Below are 18,473 nucleotides of genomic sequence, written 5' to 3' on the forward strand. Positions count from 1 at the left end.
CAGGATTTTACACATTTATTTTACTATCTGCATCCTTGCTAGAGATGTGACCATGAATGTAAGGTGGAAGTGTTAAATTCCAGAGAGCTGAGATAAAATGGATTTACCCTCTCCTAAAAAACTGACTGCAAATACAGTTTGAATTGCTTGCAGATTGACAGGCCTGCCTGCTTCAGTGGGCTTTTTGCATCAATTTAACTGGGAGGCAGACAGTGTGTAAAAATTGCTGCCTCCCAAGATGCATTTTAGCTGTTTGGGTGAGCGGCCTGCAAGAGAAAGGAGGTTTGTTCTCCTATAGAGTCAAGAAGACTGACTTAACATTAGAACATTAATCTTTATTTAGAACAGAAATTGTCTCTGCCAATTTTTCCATAATTTGTAGTTCTCCCAGCTGCTTCAGCTAGAGGATTAGGGATTCTCTAGTGTTCATTAAAATGGCCTTCTCTGCACAAGCTCTCACACAAGCTGATTCTTAAACAGTACCTCTCACAGTGGAACAGAGACACTGAGGCCCTCTGAGCTCAGGCATCTATGCAAGTAAGAGAAGCAGAACACTTCCCTTGTTTTTTAGCAGGTTAAATCCTGGGAGCAGCCTGTTCGCACTATCCTCAGGGAGGAGGCAAGATGAGCCACCTCTATTGCAGTGCCAAAGCTGGTGGTGCTGCTGCTGTCACAGAGGATGCCTCTGCCTTATATTCTGCTCTGTTTCAGTGTGCAAGTTTGGAGTAAGCCAAGGGGAAGGCCACTCTGGGCCTCTATCCCTGTACTCACAGAGCTGGAAGTAGAGCAAAGATTCCATCAACCTTTGGAAAATGAGATACTTTGCTCAGCTCCCCTTCAGAGTACCCCTGGCAGACCTGCTTCCACCCTGCAGTGAGCTAAGCACAGGAAAGATTATCATAATCTAATGTTGGATGTGAGGTAGAAATGGTGACAGTTCTGGAGCTTGCTTGTTAGCTCCCAGTTCTCCTGGACTGCTGCAGCTGTGAGGGCTTCCTAGAGTCTGGCCCTGGTGTTCTGTGCTGTCAGGAAGTTGCTGATGATCCCAGATACCACCTCAGGCTCATTCAGGTGCACAAAATGACTCCCAGGCACTTCTGCTAGCTGGATGTGCTGGAGGGAAAGGACACAAGAAGATGTGGATTAGGAAGTGTTCCCTCAAGCACACACTGCTTGCTGTGTGACACTCATGGGAAGGGACAGGGCAAGTGAGGTAGGACGGAGATGGAAGGACCAGAGAAGAGCTGAGTCCAGAGGGCAGTACTAATTTGGGACTTTGGCAGCAGGGACAAAGTTGAATTCCTCCCCTGACTCCACCCCCCACTTCCCCATGTGAAGGCTGTGCTGTTCAGGACAATCACCTAGTGGAGGGTGTCCACCAAGGTCAGCTGCGTCCCAGCTGCTGCTCCCAGATTGGTGGCAAATTGAGATGCAAGGATGATGTTTGCTCTCACCTCTTTGAGGGTAGACTCGAATGCCTCCTGCAGAGCTTTCACAAAATGATTTCTGCTGGGTAGGTTGTGCGGTACCAAGAGTCCATCTTGTGATCTGAAAAACAACAGTGAGGCTTAGTACAGCACCCAGTGTGCCTCCATTTGTCTTTGTGGCTGCCCTGGGCAGGATCAGTGTCCCCAGTACAGTAGGATGACAAACCCATGTGTTCTTTCCAGGCTGCTTCTACACAGCAGGTGACAGGGTCACACATGGTAGTCAGAGTGCACTGCCCAGCTTGGCTAAGCAGCTATTTTCTATCAAACTAAAAGGTGTAAAACCTAGGGTGACTGCCTAGTGGTATCAGAGTGGAGACGGGCTAAATATTGTCCTCCCAGGGCTGGCTCTGGAACTGGTCTGAAAGCATAATTCCCTGCCCCTGCTCTGCCTTCTACTCTTAACTTCTTTCCTTAGAGTTTCCACATCTCCCCTCAGTCCCTTCTGCCTCTCTTTGCAGGTTATTTAACCAGGTTATGGCCTGCTCAGAGAGGGAGGTACCAGGGCAGTTGCCCTGGAGAAGTCAGCATTTGACCTCCTGCAGAGCTAAGATCATGCTGTCTCCTACTCTGCTGGTGATGGAACAAGGGAATATCCCAGGCATTTCTATATGGTGCAGAGGACTGGACCTCAGCACAGTGTTACATTTCTGGACAAGCAGAAATAACCTGAACCTGTTATGATACTAAAACAGATCAGGGAAGCCAAAACTGCACCTCTTTTCTCAACTGCTAGCACTTCTTGTTTTCTAGACAAATCTTTTAATGGCATCCCCACCAGCCTAGGTAGCCAGAGCCCTGCACACCTTGCCTTCAAAGGAGATGGGAAAAGGCAGAGGATGACTGGCAGAACAAGCTGTGCACCCAGACAGCTTAAGAGCTTGGCAAGCTACTGGCCATGTCCCCAGAGCTGATTGTCCCAGGTGCCACAGGAGAGAGCTTGCAGGAGCACAGACCAGGGGCTTCAGGAGCAGCTGGAAGAGATGGAAACTGCTGTAGTTTCACCTGTTAGCTCAAGCAAGAGGTTTTGAGGCCTGGCGAAAGGGGGCAGACTGGGTTGCTCACTGTGGTAGAGTCAGGTCAGGAGGACAGCAAGTAGGTGTGGTGCTGTGGGGAGTCACATATTTGCCAGGATGGCCCCTTGCTGCAGTGTCAAGGAATGGAAAGTTGTGAGGTGGGATTGTGAAGCCAAGAGCATGGGAAAGATGGGGCAGGACTAATGTTTCCTCAGTGAATTCCTTGCATCAGAGAGTCCCAGCCTGAAAGTAGAGTGCCAGGCTGGGAGGATGTTCCAGTTGCTGTCTGTCTTCTGGGAAATACTTCTCACATGTGAAGCTGTACTGTTACACCAGCTGGCCAGAAGCCTGGATGACTAGTGTAGGGGAAGGGGTAATGGAGCACTCCTTCCTAGCCTTCATTCCTCTACTGAGGAGATAGCAAGAGTTGGTATGATTTGTGCCTCACTCACACAATGATGAGAACACGGTCCTGGATCTTCTGCAAGAGCTTTACACACTGCTCCACTGTGAAGAACTCTCGACTCTGCTGCAGGTGCAAAGAGAGGGAAAGTGTCAAAGCTCAGGGACAGCATCTGGGGCAGAGGGTGTCCCCAAGCCCTCCTGCACAAGTGGCTCTGAAGGTAGAATTAACTGTGGCCCTGAAGCTTCCATGCTGGGACATGACATGCATCCAGGCTGCACACAGGCGTAGATGGCTCTGCAAAGGCTCCTCCTGTCCAGCTGTGTTTCAGGGCTGCCAACAGCATTGCCTGCTGGGCTGCAGCACATATGGGAATGATCTCATAGAGAAAAGCTTTAAAAATCCTTTTACTAAAAAGGAAAGAGTACATTACACTGGCTTCCATATCCTGACAGTAGCACAGATAGAGGAGGCCCTAATTGCTCAAAGTGGCACAAAACTATCAAAATACCAAACCTAAGGACTTCGCTCCACTCCCCTTCTTATTTAGGTCATCTGACAAAGAAGCTGACAGAAAGCATCCATCCATCTGCTGCCTGAAGACTTACAACAGCAGGAAAATGTGGCCAGGAAGCCCTGGGGCAGAGAAACTTTTTAAAAAAACAAATGGTAACATTTTCCAGTCACTCTTTAAGCTGAATTAATGATCAAGTGCAGGCTCTTTTAAAAGCAGCATTTAAAGGACATGTGGGAATTGGGAAAGCAGAAAGTAAGCAGCTGGGTGGAGGCAGGCTCTAGCTCTGTGAGCAGGCATCCTCTATCTGAGTGTTCTGTAAGCTCAGGGCTCCGAAGCAGCAGGGGGCATGTCAGAAGAGCAGTGCTCACCGTACGGGCTCTCATGTCTCTGTTATACACCAGTCCTAGAAAACAAAACCAGAAGATTTTCATGTTTTATAGGAGCAGGAGTTGTTCTGTTTTAACTCACTTTTGGGGTCTGCCCAAGACTTTCTGAGATGGGAGGAATATGATTAATTCAGATTTCTCCTTTTTTAAAATTTATTTTCTTAGCTGTTGTAGGATTTGAGCACCAAACCCAGTTGATGGGAATGGAGAACTCTGCCTCCAGACTTAATTGATCCCATTCAGGCTGTGTAGATGTGTAGCTAGGGCACCCTGTACCCTGCAGAAGACAATGGCTGTTGGCACCAGTTCCTTCCCACACCCAGCAGTGGCCCAGCAGCACACAGCCCCTTACCAGCGGGTGTCTCAGTTGCTCCTCGCTGCAGCAGGATTGCCCCACCCTCTGCTGTCAGATGGCTGTTTGCTTCTAAAAGCCTGAGGGAGACATGGCAGAGAGAGATTGTGATGCTGGAAAAAGGGAGGAAGTGAAGCAAAAATACCATGACAAGGTGACAGTGAGCTCTCAGGCTGCTTCAGAAAGGAGCAGGAAGAAGCAGCACCTTCTGGCAGCAGAAGCAAAAGGTCTTGCTGGGATTCCAGAAAAGGACTTGAAAGATGAAATGCAGGGATGGTTTTCCTTTCTCATTTGTGCAGCTCTAACTCTGTCAAGGTGAGGTCAGGCAGTAAATGAAGAGGATGGATGGGAACCCACCTCTGCAATGCTGCTTCAGGACTCCGTGCTTTGGGAGTTTGCTGCTTTGCCTCCAGACTCAGTAGTCTGTCGATCACCCTCCGTTTTGATTTCAGCCACGCCTCAGTGTCCTGAAACACAGAGAGGTAGGGAAGAGGAGTAACCCTTTTCTTAATGATTTTACCCCTTATTGGACAGTGGAAGAGGGAATTTCACTCTTCAATATCCATCAGAACTGGTACCAGTTATGGGTATCTTATTAAAAATGCTGGGAGAAAGGGAACATCAATACTGTTGTAATGAACTTAACTTTTTATCCTTTATAAACTTAATAACTTTTTATCTTTTCTAACCCTTCCTATCTCACTTATGAGTTGAGGCCAGCTCCCCAAAGTTTGGTATTTTTTGTCTCTCTGACCTAGGGCTTCTGTCCCACTACTGCCAGCGAAAGCTCCAGCATCTGGTAGCAATGATGGCAAATTGGAAATGTAGCTTTATGAACTGCCAGGAACAGAAAAAAATCTACCAGTCTTGTACCCAGGTCACCCAACAAGCTGCTGGCAAAAAGATAACCTCAGCTGGCAGTTGCCTGGATAGAGATTCCAGTTTCCTGTGTACAAGGGCTTGACACAGACAGGCAAATTTCAGTGCTAAGGGACTGCAGGATGTGGAGCTCTACAAGTGTGCCCCAAGGGCCACCCTAAAGATGGACTTCAGTCTGCAACAAGGAGCCGATCAGTGCCTGCCAAAAGGAAGTGCCCTAGGACTTGCCAGGAAGTGGTCACATCAGTGCTTTCTCTGAACAAGTGAAGGAAAGAAAAAAAACATCTATTTTTGTGTTCTAAAAAATGAAGGGAAGGACACATGAGCTCTAACCTCCGGAGCTAGAAGAAAGCCAAGACTTTCCAGCAGGATCAGCTTATCCACCATCTCGGGATAAAGAAAACAGAACTGAGGAGAAATGAAACAATAAGAAAATGAAAAGCTGAGCACTGAGCGATGTCTTTATCCTGCTGCATGGGAGAGGGGTCAGGGAAGGCCCTCTCCTCCCCTGAGATCCAGATCTGTCCCTTCATTCCTCTCCCATTTGTTGTTGCAGCTGCAGAAATCACAACCTCGTGAAGAAATGATGTTTTACTTACCATTCCTGCCACAGCCCCACCTGCAAAGAAGAAAAGGGTAATCAGTAATGCACAGAACAGTCCCTGGTAGCAGAAATTCACCTTCACCACAGCAGGAGCTGCCTCAGAAATAAAAGTGTGCATTGTACCATGGGACAAAATCCCAGTGCAGAGGAGAACTCTCCCAGCCCACAACATGCAAGCAGAGACAAGGCTGTTGACCTGCTGTGTTCCCCATCTTGTGCCATTCCCACTTCCCTCAGACAGCAAAGGCCAAGGCACAGTTACTCTTTAAAATGGCTTGTCTTGGTGTGTAGGTCCTGTTAGCTGTGACTAGAGCGGCTCTGGGAAGCAAACTCCAAATTACGGCAAACTCAAATCATATTCCATGCCCAAAGGGATGGATCCTGGAGTCCTCAGGCAGCTTTACAGCCCACCAAATAGGGCTGTTCCCAGGCTTTGTGGGGACCAGGCAGGAAGGCCTGCTGCTGTGAATTCTCCTGCACAGACCACCCCTCTTTGCTAGTCACTGTTCTGTCCTGTGGGGGAAATGCTCACAGAAAGAGTTACCACTGTCTCTGCGGCAGGGTCTTGAAAACAGGCATTTCAAACATGGGCACAGATTTTTGAATCACTCAAGCAGGAACCTGGCACTTGGCATAATATAATAAATATTCCAACCCAGCTCCTAGCAGCGTGTCTTGGATGTTAATTACCTACTGCTTTCTATTAATCTCACAGTTTACAAGGACTAGAGCTACTTACCCATACTGTGACCCATCAGTGTGAACCTTCTCCACTGCAATGCTAAATGGCAACAGACAAAAACAGACAGTGCTACGTTAGAAACCAGAGCAGCAACATCTTGCTGCTTCTGAACTGACATGGGTCCTTTCTCCCAGGGGGGCTTTTGTACTGCCACATTTGCTTCTTAATCCAGAAACCAAGCAGCTAAGTAGGCTGATTTTAAAGAAAAAAAGAGCATTTACCACCTCATTTCCATGGTATTTATGTCATACAGCTCTCAAGCTCTCTCTGTATGTCAAACAAACTCCAGCAAAGTCCCATTCACTGCCAGATATGAGACTGGCAAGAAGCAGAGGAGCCTGACTGTGTAGCATCTGGTGGAAGAGAGAAACCTTTACAGAGCATCCTGCTGCAGGGCATTCTGCAAGACATGTAAGGACACAGAGCCAGGTCTGCTGCATTGAAGGAAGTATGATTCCAAGTGAAAGCTTTCTGCACCATTTAGCACATCAGGCTCTTCAGTCAATTTTTAGGGCACTCTGGGAGCTGTATAGGAAAATACAGCTTTATCAGTGCTGCCCATCTGAAATATACCTCACTGAAAGATGGCATTTACCCTCTGGAACATCTGAGAGCTTCTAGAGGCTCATTTGTATACTGAATGGGGAATGTAAAACCACACATGCCAAATATACAGATGGACAGTTATATCAGGAGTTATTAGGAGTACAAGACACTTTGACTTTCAGATTTCTCTGCATGATACTAAAGCAATTAGTAAACTGTCATCAGGGAGAACCAGAAGCTTCCAACTTACACCTAACACTGGTTAGGGGTCACTGACTGCTTACAAAAAGCCGGTCTGGCAAAACCATTTAGTTGCATCCACCACTTCACCACTACAGCTTTTTTAGTATAGAAACACTACAGAAACTTCCAGGGTTTTAAGTTTCTTCCTTTTCCCAAACAGTGAGAAAGAGGGATGCTTACTCAGTCACAAAGTGCTGGCTAAGATCAAACTGAGAAGCAGGGGGAACTGATTCCTCTCCTGGCAGAAAATGCTGCTTGCTTGTTGGAAAGAGCAGGACCAATACCTAGCACCCCCTGCACAAGCACCCCCTCGGGGGTTCCCTCAACTACCCACCTGCTGCCACCCGGCGCACATCAGTCACATAATCTAGGAAATGGTAGGGGCAGCCTGCAGGTCGGTGGGAGGACAAACCATGTCCAGAAAAATCCATTGCCACATAGTAACAACCTGAAAGGGAAAGAGTATCAGATGTGCAGCCCGGCCACACAACACAAGCCATCCTGATGAGCCAGACCTACCTCTAGGGAGCAGTGGAATGAGCTTGTCAAAGGTGTTGGCATTGTCCAACCAGCCATGCAAACACAGCACAGGGTGTCCCTCCGAGGGTCCCCAGGCCTTGGCTGCCACATGTCCCCAGGGCACAGGGAATTTCAGCTCTGAGAACATGCCCAAAACAGGGTGATGTCCTTGGAGAGTCACGTACTTGGAGTAGGTCCCAGGGGTCTTGTTAATGGTCTAGAGCTCTGAAAAGAGTAATACAGGTCTTCAGTAACTCACCAGTCTCCTGTGGTCTTAATTAGCAGCTTGATGATTTATAGCTCCCCATTCAACATCCCAAGCTGCCATTCCTGACTGCCTGTTTGGGGAATCCTCCTCCCAGCACGTACTAGCTATGCTCCTAGGAAGAAATAAGCTTTCCCTACACAGGAGGAGAAAGCCTTCTCTGTGTCTCTGCAGCAGCTGCAACCTGACCAAAAGGCACAGGAGATCTGGCAAGAGGGAACCATGCAGAATTTCCCCAGCTAGCTGCAGTCAGCCAAGCACCTGTCCTGGGCCAAAAGACAGTTTGGGGAATAAGGATGCTGCCTCCAGCATTAAATTGTTACCACCTTGCCCGCTTTTACCTTGGTGCTTCTCTTGTGCACCACTGGTTGGCACATTTGCTAGAGCAGCTGGCTCCATGCTGCACAGCAGGTCACTGCTGCCACTGCCTGTGCACCCCTCAGGGCCAGGGACTTTTATATGGGATATGGGTCCACAACCTGCTAGGCACTTGCTCAACCTCAAACCAATCTCATCTATCTGCCAATCATTGACCCATGCTCAAGCGCCAGCTCCTGAGTGAACCCAGCCTCTGGCGACCTTCCAATGGTGGTTTAAACATTGCCCTTTCACCCCTAAGGCATGGGCAACCATCTCCAAGTCTCTCATATCACATCCCCTTCCCAAGTGCCTTGTCTTGCATATCTGCTCCCTTAAATAGCCCTCTGAGACCACACAGCAATTAAATCCCGCTACAGCAAGTCTGTCCTGAGCCCATACCTCTCTAAGGAGTGAGGACAGAGGGCGGAGGCTGCCGTCAGGGCCCTGGTGGTCCCAATCAGCCAAGCCGGGGGCTCTCAATGAGTGTGTTTAAGCTCGGCCCAGGACCAGCAGTGCTGCAGGAGTGCCGGTCTCCATCAGCAACACCCCCTTCCCAGGAACCGTGGCGCTGCCTGCTGATCACGGGGCTGTGCCTGATCCCAGCTGCCCTCGCCGGGCCAGATCCTGACAAACAACCGTGGGCTGACTTTCCACAGTCTGACCATGCACCTGCCCTGTCCTGAGGGCCTGGGCTTCTGGCAGAGCCTGGTGGCCCTGCCCAGGCAGTCCTGCCTGACCCAGCGGGGCTCGGGCCCTGTGATCCCCCCGGCCCGGGGTAAGGCCTCCCTGGGCGGGCAGGAGGCGCCGCTGCACCGGGGCCTTCGCCTCGGTCCTGCTCCCGGCCCCGGGGAGGGCTGCCCGGGGACCGATCCCTGCCCGGCGCCGAGAGCAGCCCCCCGAGCGCCACGGCCGACCCGGCCCCTCTCCCCTGGCCGCCCTCCCGCGGCGCCCCGGCCCCCTCCTACCGCTCCGTGCGGCCGGGCCGGCTAAGCAGAGGCGGCGGGGCCGGGCCGGGCAGGGCAGGGCAGGGCCGGGCGGCTGCACCGCCCCGCTGCCCGCCTCCCGGGGCGCCCTCTGCCCGCCTCTGTCACATCGGGCTCGCTAAGAGGAACGGGAGTGTAACGGGGGCTGTGGGGTCTGGAGCTGCGAACAACCTCCTGGGCGTGATTGGAATCTTTAAGGAGTCGAAATCAAGGAGGTATGGCTGCACCCTTGACTACGTCCAGAAGACACGTTACTGACGATGGGAACTGCCTGTACTGTGGTGACACAGTGTGAGATGTTTTAACTGTGACCCAGGAGCTTCATATAGACATCAAATGGGCCCAGAGCTTGACACTGACACCGAACTTCTGTCAGTCTCTGATAGAGAGACTTTCTGAACTCCTAACACTTGCTGGAATCGTGTTGCTTCAGGGACAAGAGTCACCCTCCCATACTGTGACCCATTGCAATGAACTGACTCTACTACAGGGCCAAGCTGCCACAGATACACAGCGGACAGCACTACCTCAGCCACTCCACTCCTCTTCTGCGAAAACAGACCCCTCTCAGACGGAGAGGTTTCTATACGGTTTGCCTCATTAATTGCCCAAAAAGGTTATGTCTGCATAGACCAAGTTTCAAGGAAGCCAATACCCAAGTATGGCTTCTTGCTGGTGCCTCTTATTCCATCCAGCAGTCAGTCTGTTAAGCCTAATGCAGACCACAACCATTCCTCTTCAGTCAAGGACTCTGCAGTCAGAGGAAGCAAAGTCAAATCATACTGTGACCAGTGAGACCCCTTGCTGGAACAGTTGGAGGAAGCAGAATGAATGTATGTTTTTAGGGAATCATTTTTATAGCGGTAAGTAGAAGCCTTATGCTCAGTTCAGCACATCAGTCTCCTAAATTACACTATATATTTTCAGAACAGCCTAAAAAGCTTGAAAGAAACCAGTGTAGAAGCTTAGAGCCCAATTTCTCCTGCCTAGCTCTAACTCATCCTGGCAAAATGGGCTCTACACCACAGCAGTTGAAACATAACCTTGGGGACCCATCACTGAGAAGAAACAAGAGCACTGTGTAGCTCACAACCTCCTCTCCATGTGAGCCATTAGAAAGGAAATCAGAACATGAGTTTTTGCAGGTTTGCAAAGTGTCCAGTGCTTTGCTTTTTCTTAGGCCTCCATGCTTAAGGAACAAGGAAAGCAGGCTACAAGGACTGGGGAGCCTTGCAGAAGGAGAGAGGCTGCAGTAACTTCTACAGCTTCTCTCCTACAACTCTCAGAGGTAGGTGGCTGATTACAAAAGGTGAAGAGCGAGAGACAGCTTGGCAGAACAGATTTGTAAAATGCACTCAATAATAACAAACAATAATCAAATAGCGGCTGCTGCTAAGGGAGGGCAGGGCCCTCCTGTGAATTCCTGGAATTCCTCCTAAAGAAGCCACTAGACGGCAGTGTAATTGTTAGGCAGTGTAATTGTTAGGCAGTGGCTGCTGCTAGGCTTGTGGTTCTTCAGTCTATGGCATGACTCATGAGGAAGACTTCAGTCTGTGGCATGTCTTCCCTGTGCCATGAGAAGTTATGTGGACTGTTGGCACACACTCCAGTGGTTGGTGGGACAATGGGTCGTGGCCAGGAAAATCCGTTGCCACTCATGAGCTAGACCCACTTCTGGGGGGCAGTGAAATGAGCCCACTGAAGGTGATGGCATTGTCCAGCCAGCCATGCAATCATAGCACAGATTATCCTCAGGTCTTGTCTACCACCTGTGCTTGGGGCATGGGGAGCTTCACCTCCAAGAATTTGTACCCACAAGCAACATCCCCTGAGAGCTACATGCTGGAGATCTACCTGACCTCTACCTAATACTGGTTTTTGGGCACAAGCCTTGTTTTGGATAATTCTGGTATTCTGCTGTAAATGCTTGCCCTGGCAGTATTATGCATCACCACCCACAGGTCTTGGACCACCAGACTGGGCTCTCTCCCCCATTCCAGCAGCCAGTAGGAGCTGGGCTCTCATTGCTTTGGGTCACAGAGATTATTCTGGGACTCAGGTGGGAATAATGTTTTCTCTAGTGACATTGGACTCACATGACCTGCATCCTAAATCACTTCTAGTAGGAGGCTCCAGCAGCAGCTGCCTGTTGGGAAAGGAAGAATTCCTCACCAAAATGATGGGAAGTAAGTGATTTCAGATAGAGCTCAAAGTGGACAAGATTGCCCTGGGATGTGCTCTGTAGCCTCCCTTCAGCTCCCCTGTTAGCGAAAGACAGATTGTTGAGCTGTCCTCCAGGTCCCTCATACCTTCTCTAGCAATGCTACTCACCCCTCTAAGAGAGCATCCCAACATCTTACAAGGCTGTGCATCTCCCCCAGCACAGCCTGGAAAACCCCCCAGGGGGAGGGCCCTATGCAGGATGTACAGCAGAATTTGGATGGCTCACAGAATTCATTTTGCTGTATCTACTTCTAGTAAGTGCCACAGGCCACTGTAGTGGAATTGCTGCTTGTGGAGGACCAAACTAGACTCCACCTGGAAGGTGCTGAGGTGTTGGCTGTGCTACACTGTACTGGTGCTAAGAAAGGCTGGTTTTAAATGAAGAACTGTGAGTTAGTGTGAGCTATCCCATGTGCTTAGTTAAGGGTAATTTAACCTCTGTGTCCTTGCAAAGGAGCAGGAGACCTGTAAGGGTGAACACTGGGACATGCAAAACTGTTATGCTCCACTGACTTGGAACAGCATTGATCAGTTTGTGCTCGCTGCAGATCTGGTGGGGAAACTTTAAGTACAGCAGATTGATTGCTACCAGGGGATAAATTCCCCATAGCTGGTTGGATTCAAGCACTGAAGTACTGATGTATTGATCTATTTATGTTGATTTATTAGTAAGAGTCCTGTACCCCAATTTCTCTTGTGTGGTTATACAAATAAAAAAACCCCCATGCTATTGCTAGCATAACTGATTTCTTTCAGAGGATATATAGGGGACACACCTCTATATAAAGCACCATATTGTGAGCGTATGCTGCAATCTATAGTAGACAGGGAAATAAAAGTCATCACAGGCAAGCATGTTATCATGCAAGCAGCTCCAATACGCTGGCTCACAGGCTTTAGTCTGAGCTTCATCTACTAATCTTGCTTACCTTGGAGATGGTCCCAGGAAGTCTCAAAAGTTTAAATGAGCTCCCCAGGTGGGAAGACTTGTGGTAGGATATCATCCCACAATCTCTGGGCTCTGCTCGACAGCAACAGACTCATCCAGGTACCTCATATGGTGTACTTTTTCTTTGGTTTTTTTCCTAATTTCCTATTGAAAAAGTTGCATACATATTAAGTGAAAAAAAACCAAACCAAAACAAAACAAAACTGTGATGGCTTAGATTGGTTTCTCTCCCTTATTCCAGATCTGTTATGCTCCTTGTTTATTGGCATCATGCTGTAACCAGCTGAGCTAAACTCAGTTTTTCCAGAGCTCTCCAGCTGTGCAGAAGGTGGGAGAGACAAAGAGATGCTGGCTCTTTACCCACCACAGTCTGAGGCCAATATGATAATTTAAATGGAAATCTTTGTTTTAAGCCAAGCAATGAGTAGTTGAAAAAGTGGAGTGCATCTACTTCAGGGATTCACCTGCAGCATAATTTGGATAGTGGGGCTGCTGGGGTGTTAAATCATTCCCACATGAACCACCACCATTCAGCTGGAAGAAGCCCCAGGCATACACCATGCATCAGATCCAAGTGGTGCACATTTGTATCGCTTTATTTGCAGCTAATGAAATGGCTAGAAACATTTATTGCATATAAATTATATATGAGCACCCATCATACAAATAAACTCTTTCCAGTCTCAGCTTTCCATTTCCTCCTTAATCAGAAAGTCTATTATATATGGGACAGATTCAGGAGTCTCCACTGGTTCTTATCCCTTGGGCCTGTTTAGATTAACTTATGAGGTGAACTACTCTCCAGATCTCTACAAAACCCATGCCCACCTTTAGAGCATGCACCTATTTTAATGTATGAAGTGTCAGGGGAAGAAGAGAAGTTTCTCTCCAGCTCTAGTCTAGATTTAACCATCTTTCACTTGGAAAATCTGGTAGATTCCCCATAGGCTGAGATGAAATAATAGTGAAAACCATAAGCAATCTGACACTTGTAATTACAGGCCTATGAGCTCCTTATTGACCTCAGACAGAATAAGGAAATAGCACGTACTAGGATAATTTAAAAACAAGAGAAAAGTTCTAGTTAACCCTAAGCCTAACAGTGTGTTTATGGAAAAGAATCTATAAGACTGCTTGGGAACTTTTGGAGATGTAAGTTATAGACTTAGGTTATGGATTTGGCTGACAAAAGTAAAAATTGTTGAACAAATAGCTCTCCAGCAAGGAAACTGATACGGTCTTATACTGTGTTTTGATTTTTAAAATACTGGGATGATACCAAATTACCACATTTTGTAGTAATCGGACTGAGAATTGACTAGGTAGCAAGTGTCAAAATATTAAAGTTGATACAAGCATGTAAGGGGGGTTTTTGAAACAGTCCAATGGTGAGTTACTCCACCCAGGCCACACTTTTGATCTGGCCGTGCTGTTTGTGGAAGAAGTGACTCTGGTGAAGGACTGACTCACAGCAGAGCAGCAGCTGAGTGTGAGCTCCCAGTGCAGTCAGAAAGGCTAATTCCATTCTCCCATATATAAGCAGGGAATGTGGAACAGGTGTAATGAGATTATATTGCAGGAGATTATGTTGTGTCTGCTAATTCCATGGGGCTGATAACTGGTGTGAAAGAATTCCCAGTTTTGACAGCTATGATTCAACAAGGAAGGGAACAAGTTGGAGAGGCTTCCTGGCAGAGCTTTAAGGCCTGTTAAGGAGTTGGAAGACATTTTATGAGAGAGAAGCATTTAGGACCAATATGATCAAAGCCTTAGATTATGTATGTAGCATTGCATTTTTGCTCCTCTGATTGTCACACTGCCTAACAATGGCACAAGAAAAAAACAGTCTAGAGACGATGTATACTTTCGATAATGGACAAAAGGAGTTAAATACTTCAGGGGTTTACTTAGGGTGCTGGCAGCTTTCCAACCATTGGCATTTTTTTAATGAAGATGGGATGTTTAACAAAACAAGAATGATTAATGTGACAGAGTTCTTTGTCCTGTGATCATCTGGAAAGCAGAGTGGTCTGGAAATTAGCCTACTGCAATAGACACTGCTGTTAAATGGGACCAACCTGCAATGCTTTTGCTACAACCGTTCCGAAATTACAGTCCATAGCTATACTCCTTGCATTTTACATGGTTTTACTTTATTTAGGGGCTTGGTATCCTCAGCTGAGGAAGCCCCTGTTTCTAGGTCCAACAATGACTTAGGACCTTTATGCTATAGGGTCTCTGTCTTGGATTGCTTCCTGCAAACAGCCGCTCCCACCTGTTTTTATCTGCTTTGGAGAAATGCCTGAAATGAGTGAACTCGGTGCCTGTGTCCTGTGAGTGGGGCTCGCATCACCACCCAACTCCGTGTGGGGAGGACAAATCTGGGAAAGCATGGGCAGGACTGAGGCTACATGTTCCAACTGAAGGATTCTGAGCAAAGGCATTTGGGCAAGGTCTATCCATTTCAGCCTCCAGTAACCCCTCCTGAAAATATGAGATAACAAGGAGAGGCAATAGACCTAAAGGATACAACGAAATCCTTAACTGAGCTTCCACCTCCATGTCTGTTGGGCAGGAATGTTGGGAGAAGGCACCTGGGGTGGTCGTGGATTTATGTGGCCGCAGAGCCAAGGAGCTCAAACCCGAGTCCAGTGGTGTGGAAGGCTGGTGTCTCATTTCCCCTGTCCCGGATTGTCCTCTACTGCTTCAGGGTGTTTGACATGCAGGCGAGATTCAGAGGTGAGGGAGTGGTTTGCTGTACAGTTATAAAAGACTGCAGCTGCTTAAATCTGACCTAAATACCTTCCAGATTATGCAGCCCGATGCTTTGTTTGAAAACCCAGAAAGTCGCTGTCTGCTGGCTATTCCTCCCTCAAGTGACCCAGGGGCATGGACAGGCAAGGAGTGATAACTCGCGTTCTGCGGCGGCCGTGGGGGAAAGCCTGGACAGCAGAGGGTGTTGCAGACTGGCGTGAAGGCGGCCGGGCCGCGGTGCCCGGCGTGCCCCTGCGCGGCCGGCTCTGGCTCTGGCTCCCCCGCTGCATCCACGCTCCGGGACGCGCGGCAGCGCAGCCACTCCGGGCCGGGCTGGCAGCCCGCAAGCCGCGGCACCGGCTCCCGCAGCCGCGCTGGGTCACCGCGCTCCGGGCAGCCCCTGTACCTTCGCTTTCCTGGAAAGTAGTTTCTCTTCGTTACTGAGAAGAGCCCCGCTCTGGTAGAGGAAGGAGGGGCCTTGCCACCGCTTCATGCGAAGAGGCCACTACTTGTGCTAATTTTTCTCATAAGAGTGGAACAAAACCAGCCTCTGCTCGCTCTGAACCACTGAAGGTGTTTGTTTGTTTTAGTTTGGTTGGGTTTTTGGGGTTTTGTGTTTCTTTGTTTGTTTGTTTTCCTGGGGGAGTAGAGGAACAGGACTGGGGGATTTTTGTGTGTTGGTTTAGTCCTCCTGGCTTTCTCTTTTTGTGGTATTGGGGTTTTTTCCTTCTTCTTAATGCTTTGATGTTAGCACCTCCTAAAAGGAGGCTTTTAGCAAGTTAAGAGAGAGACCATCTCAAAAGGGGAGGAAAACTCAAAAGGGAAAACTACCTAAGACATTGTACATTTTGTATTCTTTACAGGTTGGACTTGCAGCACATCAGGAGATGGTGGCAGTCATTTCCCACCCACCCCACAATCATCCTTCCATCCTCATGTCTGTACTCAGGCTCTGCCTGCATCACCTCTCAACCCAGGGTACCCAGGCCTTCCCCTTGCTTTCTTCTCTCCCTTTCCTTCCCATTTAACCACTTGGCTGGAACTCCCCAGCTTATGTCTGGGCCACTTGGTCAGCTACATTGTCAGGGCAGTTTCATATCCTACTCACATCCCATCCAGAAAGTCAGTGTCCACACCAGTGGGCAACAGCATGTTTGGGTCTGGCTGGCAGCGCAGTAAGGCACTGAGATCCTAAGTAATTGGTCACCTGTGATGTGGAATTTGTGCTCCAGCCCCAGCTGAGCTTCCACACACAGGTCTGCAAAACTGAAGGGTAAGTCAGTACTGGGTGATCTAATGTGGTCACTCATCTTCCCTCCTCTCTGCCCTCCATGTTCTTTTCCTTTGGTTTTTTGGTATCTTTTTTTTTCCATTCTTCTGCAGATTTTCAGCATTTAATTATCTCCAGTTCTTTCTATTCATCATATTATCCTCTCCCTTCCTCTGAGGCAATGTTTGCCTTTTGCTTTCCCAGAAAACCATCTTTATTCAGTAGTTTGCAATGACCTGCCCCAAAATACTGTTCTTTTTCCCACACCTCCCAAAGTGACAGGAGTAAATAGACAGACTGTGGCTCCTTCTACCTTATGCAAGATGTGAGGAATCTGCATGCTGAGGAGTGAAGGTGTTAGGGTGTTACTGGTTCTTGGGCTTCTGGATATCAACATCTTGGAACTTACCAGACTTGGAGGTTGCTGAAGAACAAGCAGAGAAACACCACGAAGTAGGACTATGATCAAAGGTAGAATGAACTCAGACCTACTGCTCTCAGCAGCAGGACTTCAGACAAAACTCTCTGGAAATGGTTCATTCTGTCAGCAGCTCTACCAATTAATGCTTTCATGTTTAATGTGGTTTAAAGTTTTAGTATCAGTGATAGTGAGGGTATATTTATCCATGTGCAGGGGAAAAAATGAGGGCTAGGATAAAATCTGTAAATCCTAAGAACAAGTCCTGGCACCTTCTTGGGAGCTATTCCTTGTCATGCTTGTCATTCCTTGTCATCAGCATCCTGGGCATCTCAAAAACTGTCTTAGGATGGATCCAGCTTTCTCCAGAGATGCAGCAGTGGGCAGTGTTCAAATTAGCCTGCCTGTATTCTCACTGTAATTACACAAAGCCTTTAAGGTGGTTGCCTTCTCCTGGTTCATGGCACAGGACACAAGCTATTTCAGCATCCTTGTGTTTTCCACCTATAATGAAGCCACCTCAGAGGTACTTTGATCCTGAAGGCGTTTTGGACCCCGTGGTTCAAATGTGAGCTTTGGCAAGCTGTGGTCAATGGTGCCATTGTGACATACCTCTCTGGCTTTCATAGCTGAAGATGATTGCTGCAATACCCTTCAGCTGTAACTGCTGCCAGGTCACAGTTTCAAGTGGATGAGAGAAGTATGAGCAAGACCCGTAGACAATCTCAGAGCAGCGAATTCGGATGTTAACTTTTCACAGGCAAAGATGAAGAAGAAGAAGAATAAAAGGTAGAATTAGACCAGGCCATTTAACATTTAGGCAAGGTGGCTGGAAGAGTCTATGAAGTCACCCAATAAACGTTATAAATATCCACAGAGGGAAACAGACTCCCTACTAGGCAACTGTAAAGCAAACCACAGGATATTTTTGAAGCTGCCATCCAAAAATACAAAGAAAAGTGTGACAAGCGTACTTAAAAATGGAACAGATGAGTACTTCATCCCTGCTGTGATTTAGAGCTCCAGCGGCAGGTCCTCCCACTGAAGCCTCTCTGAAAAAGAATAAAGTGCTTTGCCCAGATTCTTATGGAAGTTCAGAAATTCTTCTGTGGTCAGCAACATCTTCATGCTTGGTTGAAAGAAAAAACAAGAACTGGTGTCTCAACACTCAGTGGAAATTCTGGCAAGGCTGAGGATCATATTCAGTGGCATTTCTGACTGCTCTATGCTCCCTAGCAATGCCAAGCAGCTGTAAAGCTTTTAAAAGCTTTAAAAAGCTGTAAAGCTTGCTGCTCAAGCTGGAATTACAGCTGCTTTACATCACTAGGCTGGTACAGAGCAGCCAGAGCACATCTGCGTTTGGGGTTTGTATAGAGCTTTTTCAACAGGGCAAGTCACCTGGTATGCACACACTAGGGAATGTGTGCAGCATCTAAAGAAAGTATGTAAGTGAATGAGAGCTGTGATGATGTGATTAAATCATAGTTTCATTACAGGCTAGGCCTCTAAACTGTGAGGTTTGTACTGAATTCCAAAGTTTATAATTTCTTCTGTTAC

At 48.0% G+C, this 18,473-nt stretch overlaps 1 protein-coding gene and 1 long non-coding RNA gene across 7 annotated transcripts; one reads left to right on the forward strand and one right to left on the reverse strand.

The window, feature by feature from the left end:
* Window positions 1-314: 314 nt before the first annotated feature.
* Window positions 315-9,392, reverse strand: SERHL2 (serine hydrolase like 2). Of its 6 annotated transcripts, XM_072923345.1 has the most exons (13): window positions 9,285-9,302; window positions 8,719-8,943; window positions 7,695-7,919; window positions 7,510-7,623; window positions 6,384-6,425; window positions 5,640-5,659; window positions 5,374-5,448; window positions 4,519-4,628; window positions 4,162-4,241; window positions 3,792-3,826; window positions 2,956-3,032; window positions 1,455-1,548; window positions 315-1,113 (listed from the first exon to the last, which is right to left on the reverse strand). In XM_072923345.1, the coding sequence occupies exons 3-13, from the start codon at window positions 7,840-7,842 to the stop codon at window positions 997-999; spliced, it is 912 nt and encodes a 303-aa protein (XP_072779446.1). In that variant the 5' UTR covers window positions 7,843-7,919; window positions 8,719-8,943; window positions 9,285-9,302; the 3' UTR covers window positions 315-996. The 6 variants fall into 6 exon arrangements, with proteins under 6 accessions (XP_072779446.1, XP_072779447.1, XP_030118736.1 ...); XM_072923346.1 differs by lacking the exon at window positions 8,719-8,943 and having other exon boundaries at window positions 5,374-5,427; window positions 9,285-9,392; XM_030262876.4 differs by lacking the exon at window positions 8,719-8,943 and having other exon boundaries at window positions 9,285-9,392.
* A 5,940-nt stretch (window positions 9,393-15,332) lies between these two features.
* On the forward strand, window positions 15,333-17,998 carry LOC115493347 (uncharacterized). The gene is made up of 2 exons (XR_003958072.4): window positions 15,333-15,801; window positions 16,092-17,998. It is a non-coding gene; the product is annotated as an uncharacterized lncRNA (long non-coding RNA).
* The last annotated feature ends 475 nt before the right edge of the window (window positions 17,999-18,473 follow it).

This window comes from Taeniopygia guttata, chromosome 1A (assembly GCF_048771995.1).
Source record: "Taeniopygia guttata chromosome 1A, bTaeGut7.mat, whole genome shotgun sequence".
Classification (NCBI taxonomy): domain Eukaryota; kingdom Metazoa; phylum Chordata; class Aves; order Passeriformes; family Estrildidae; genus Taeniopygia; species Taeniopygia guttata.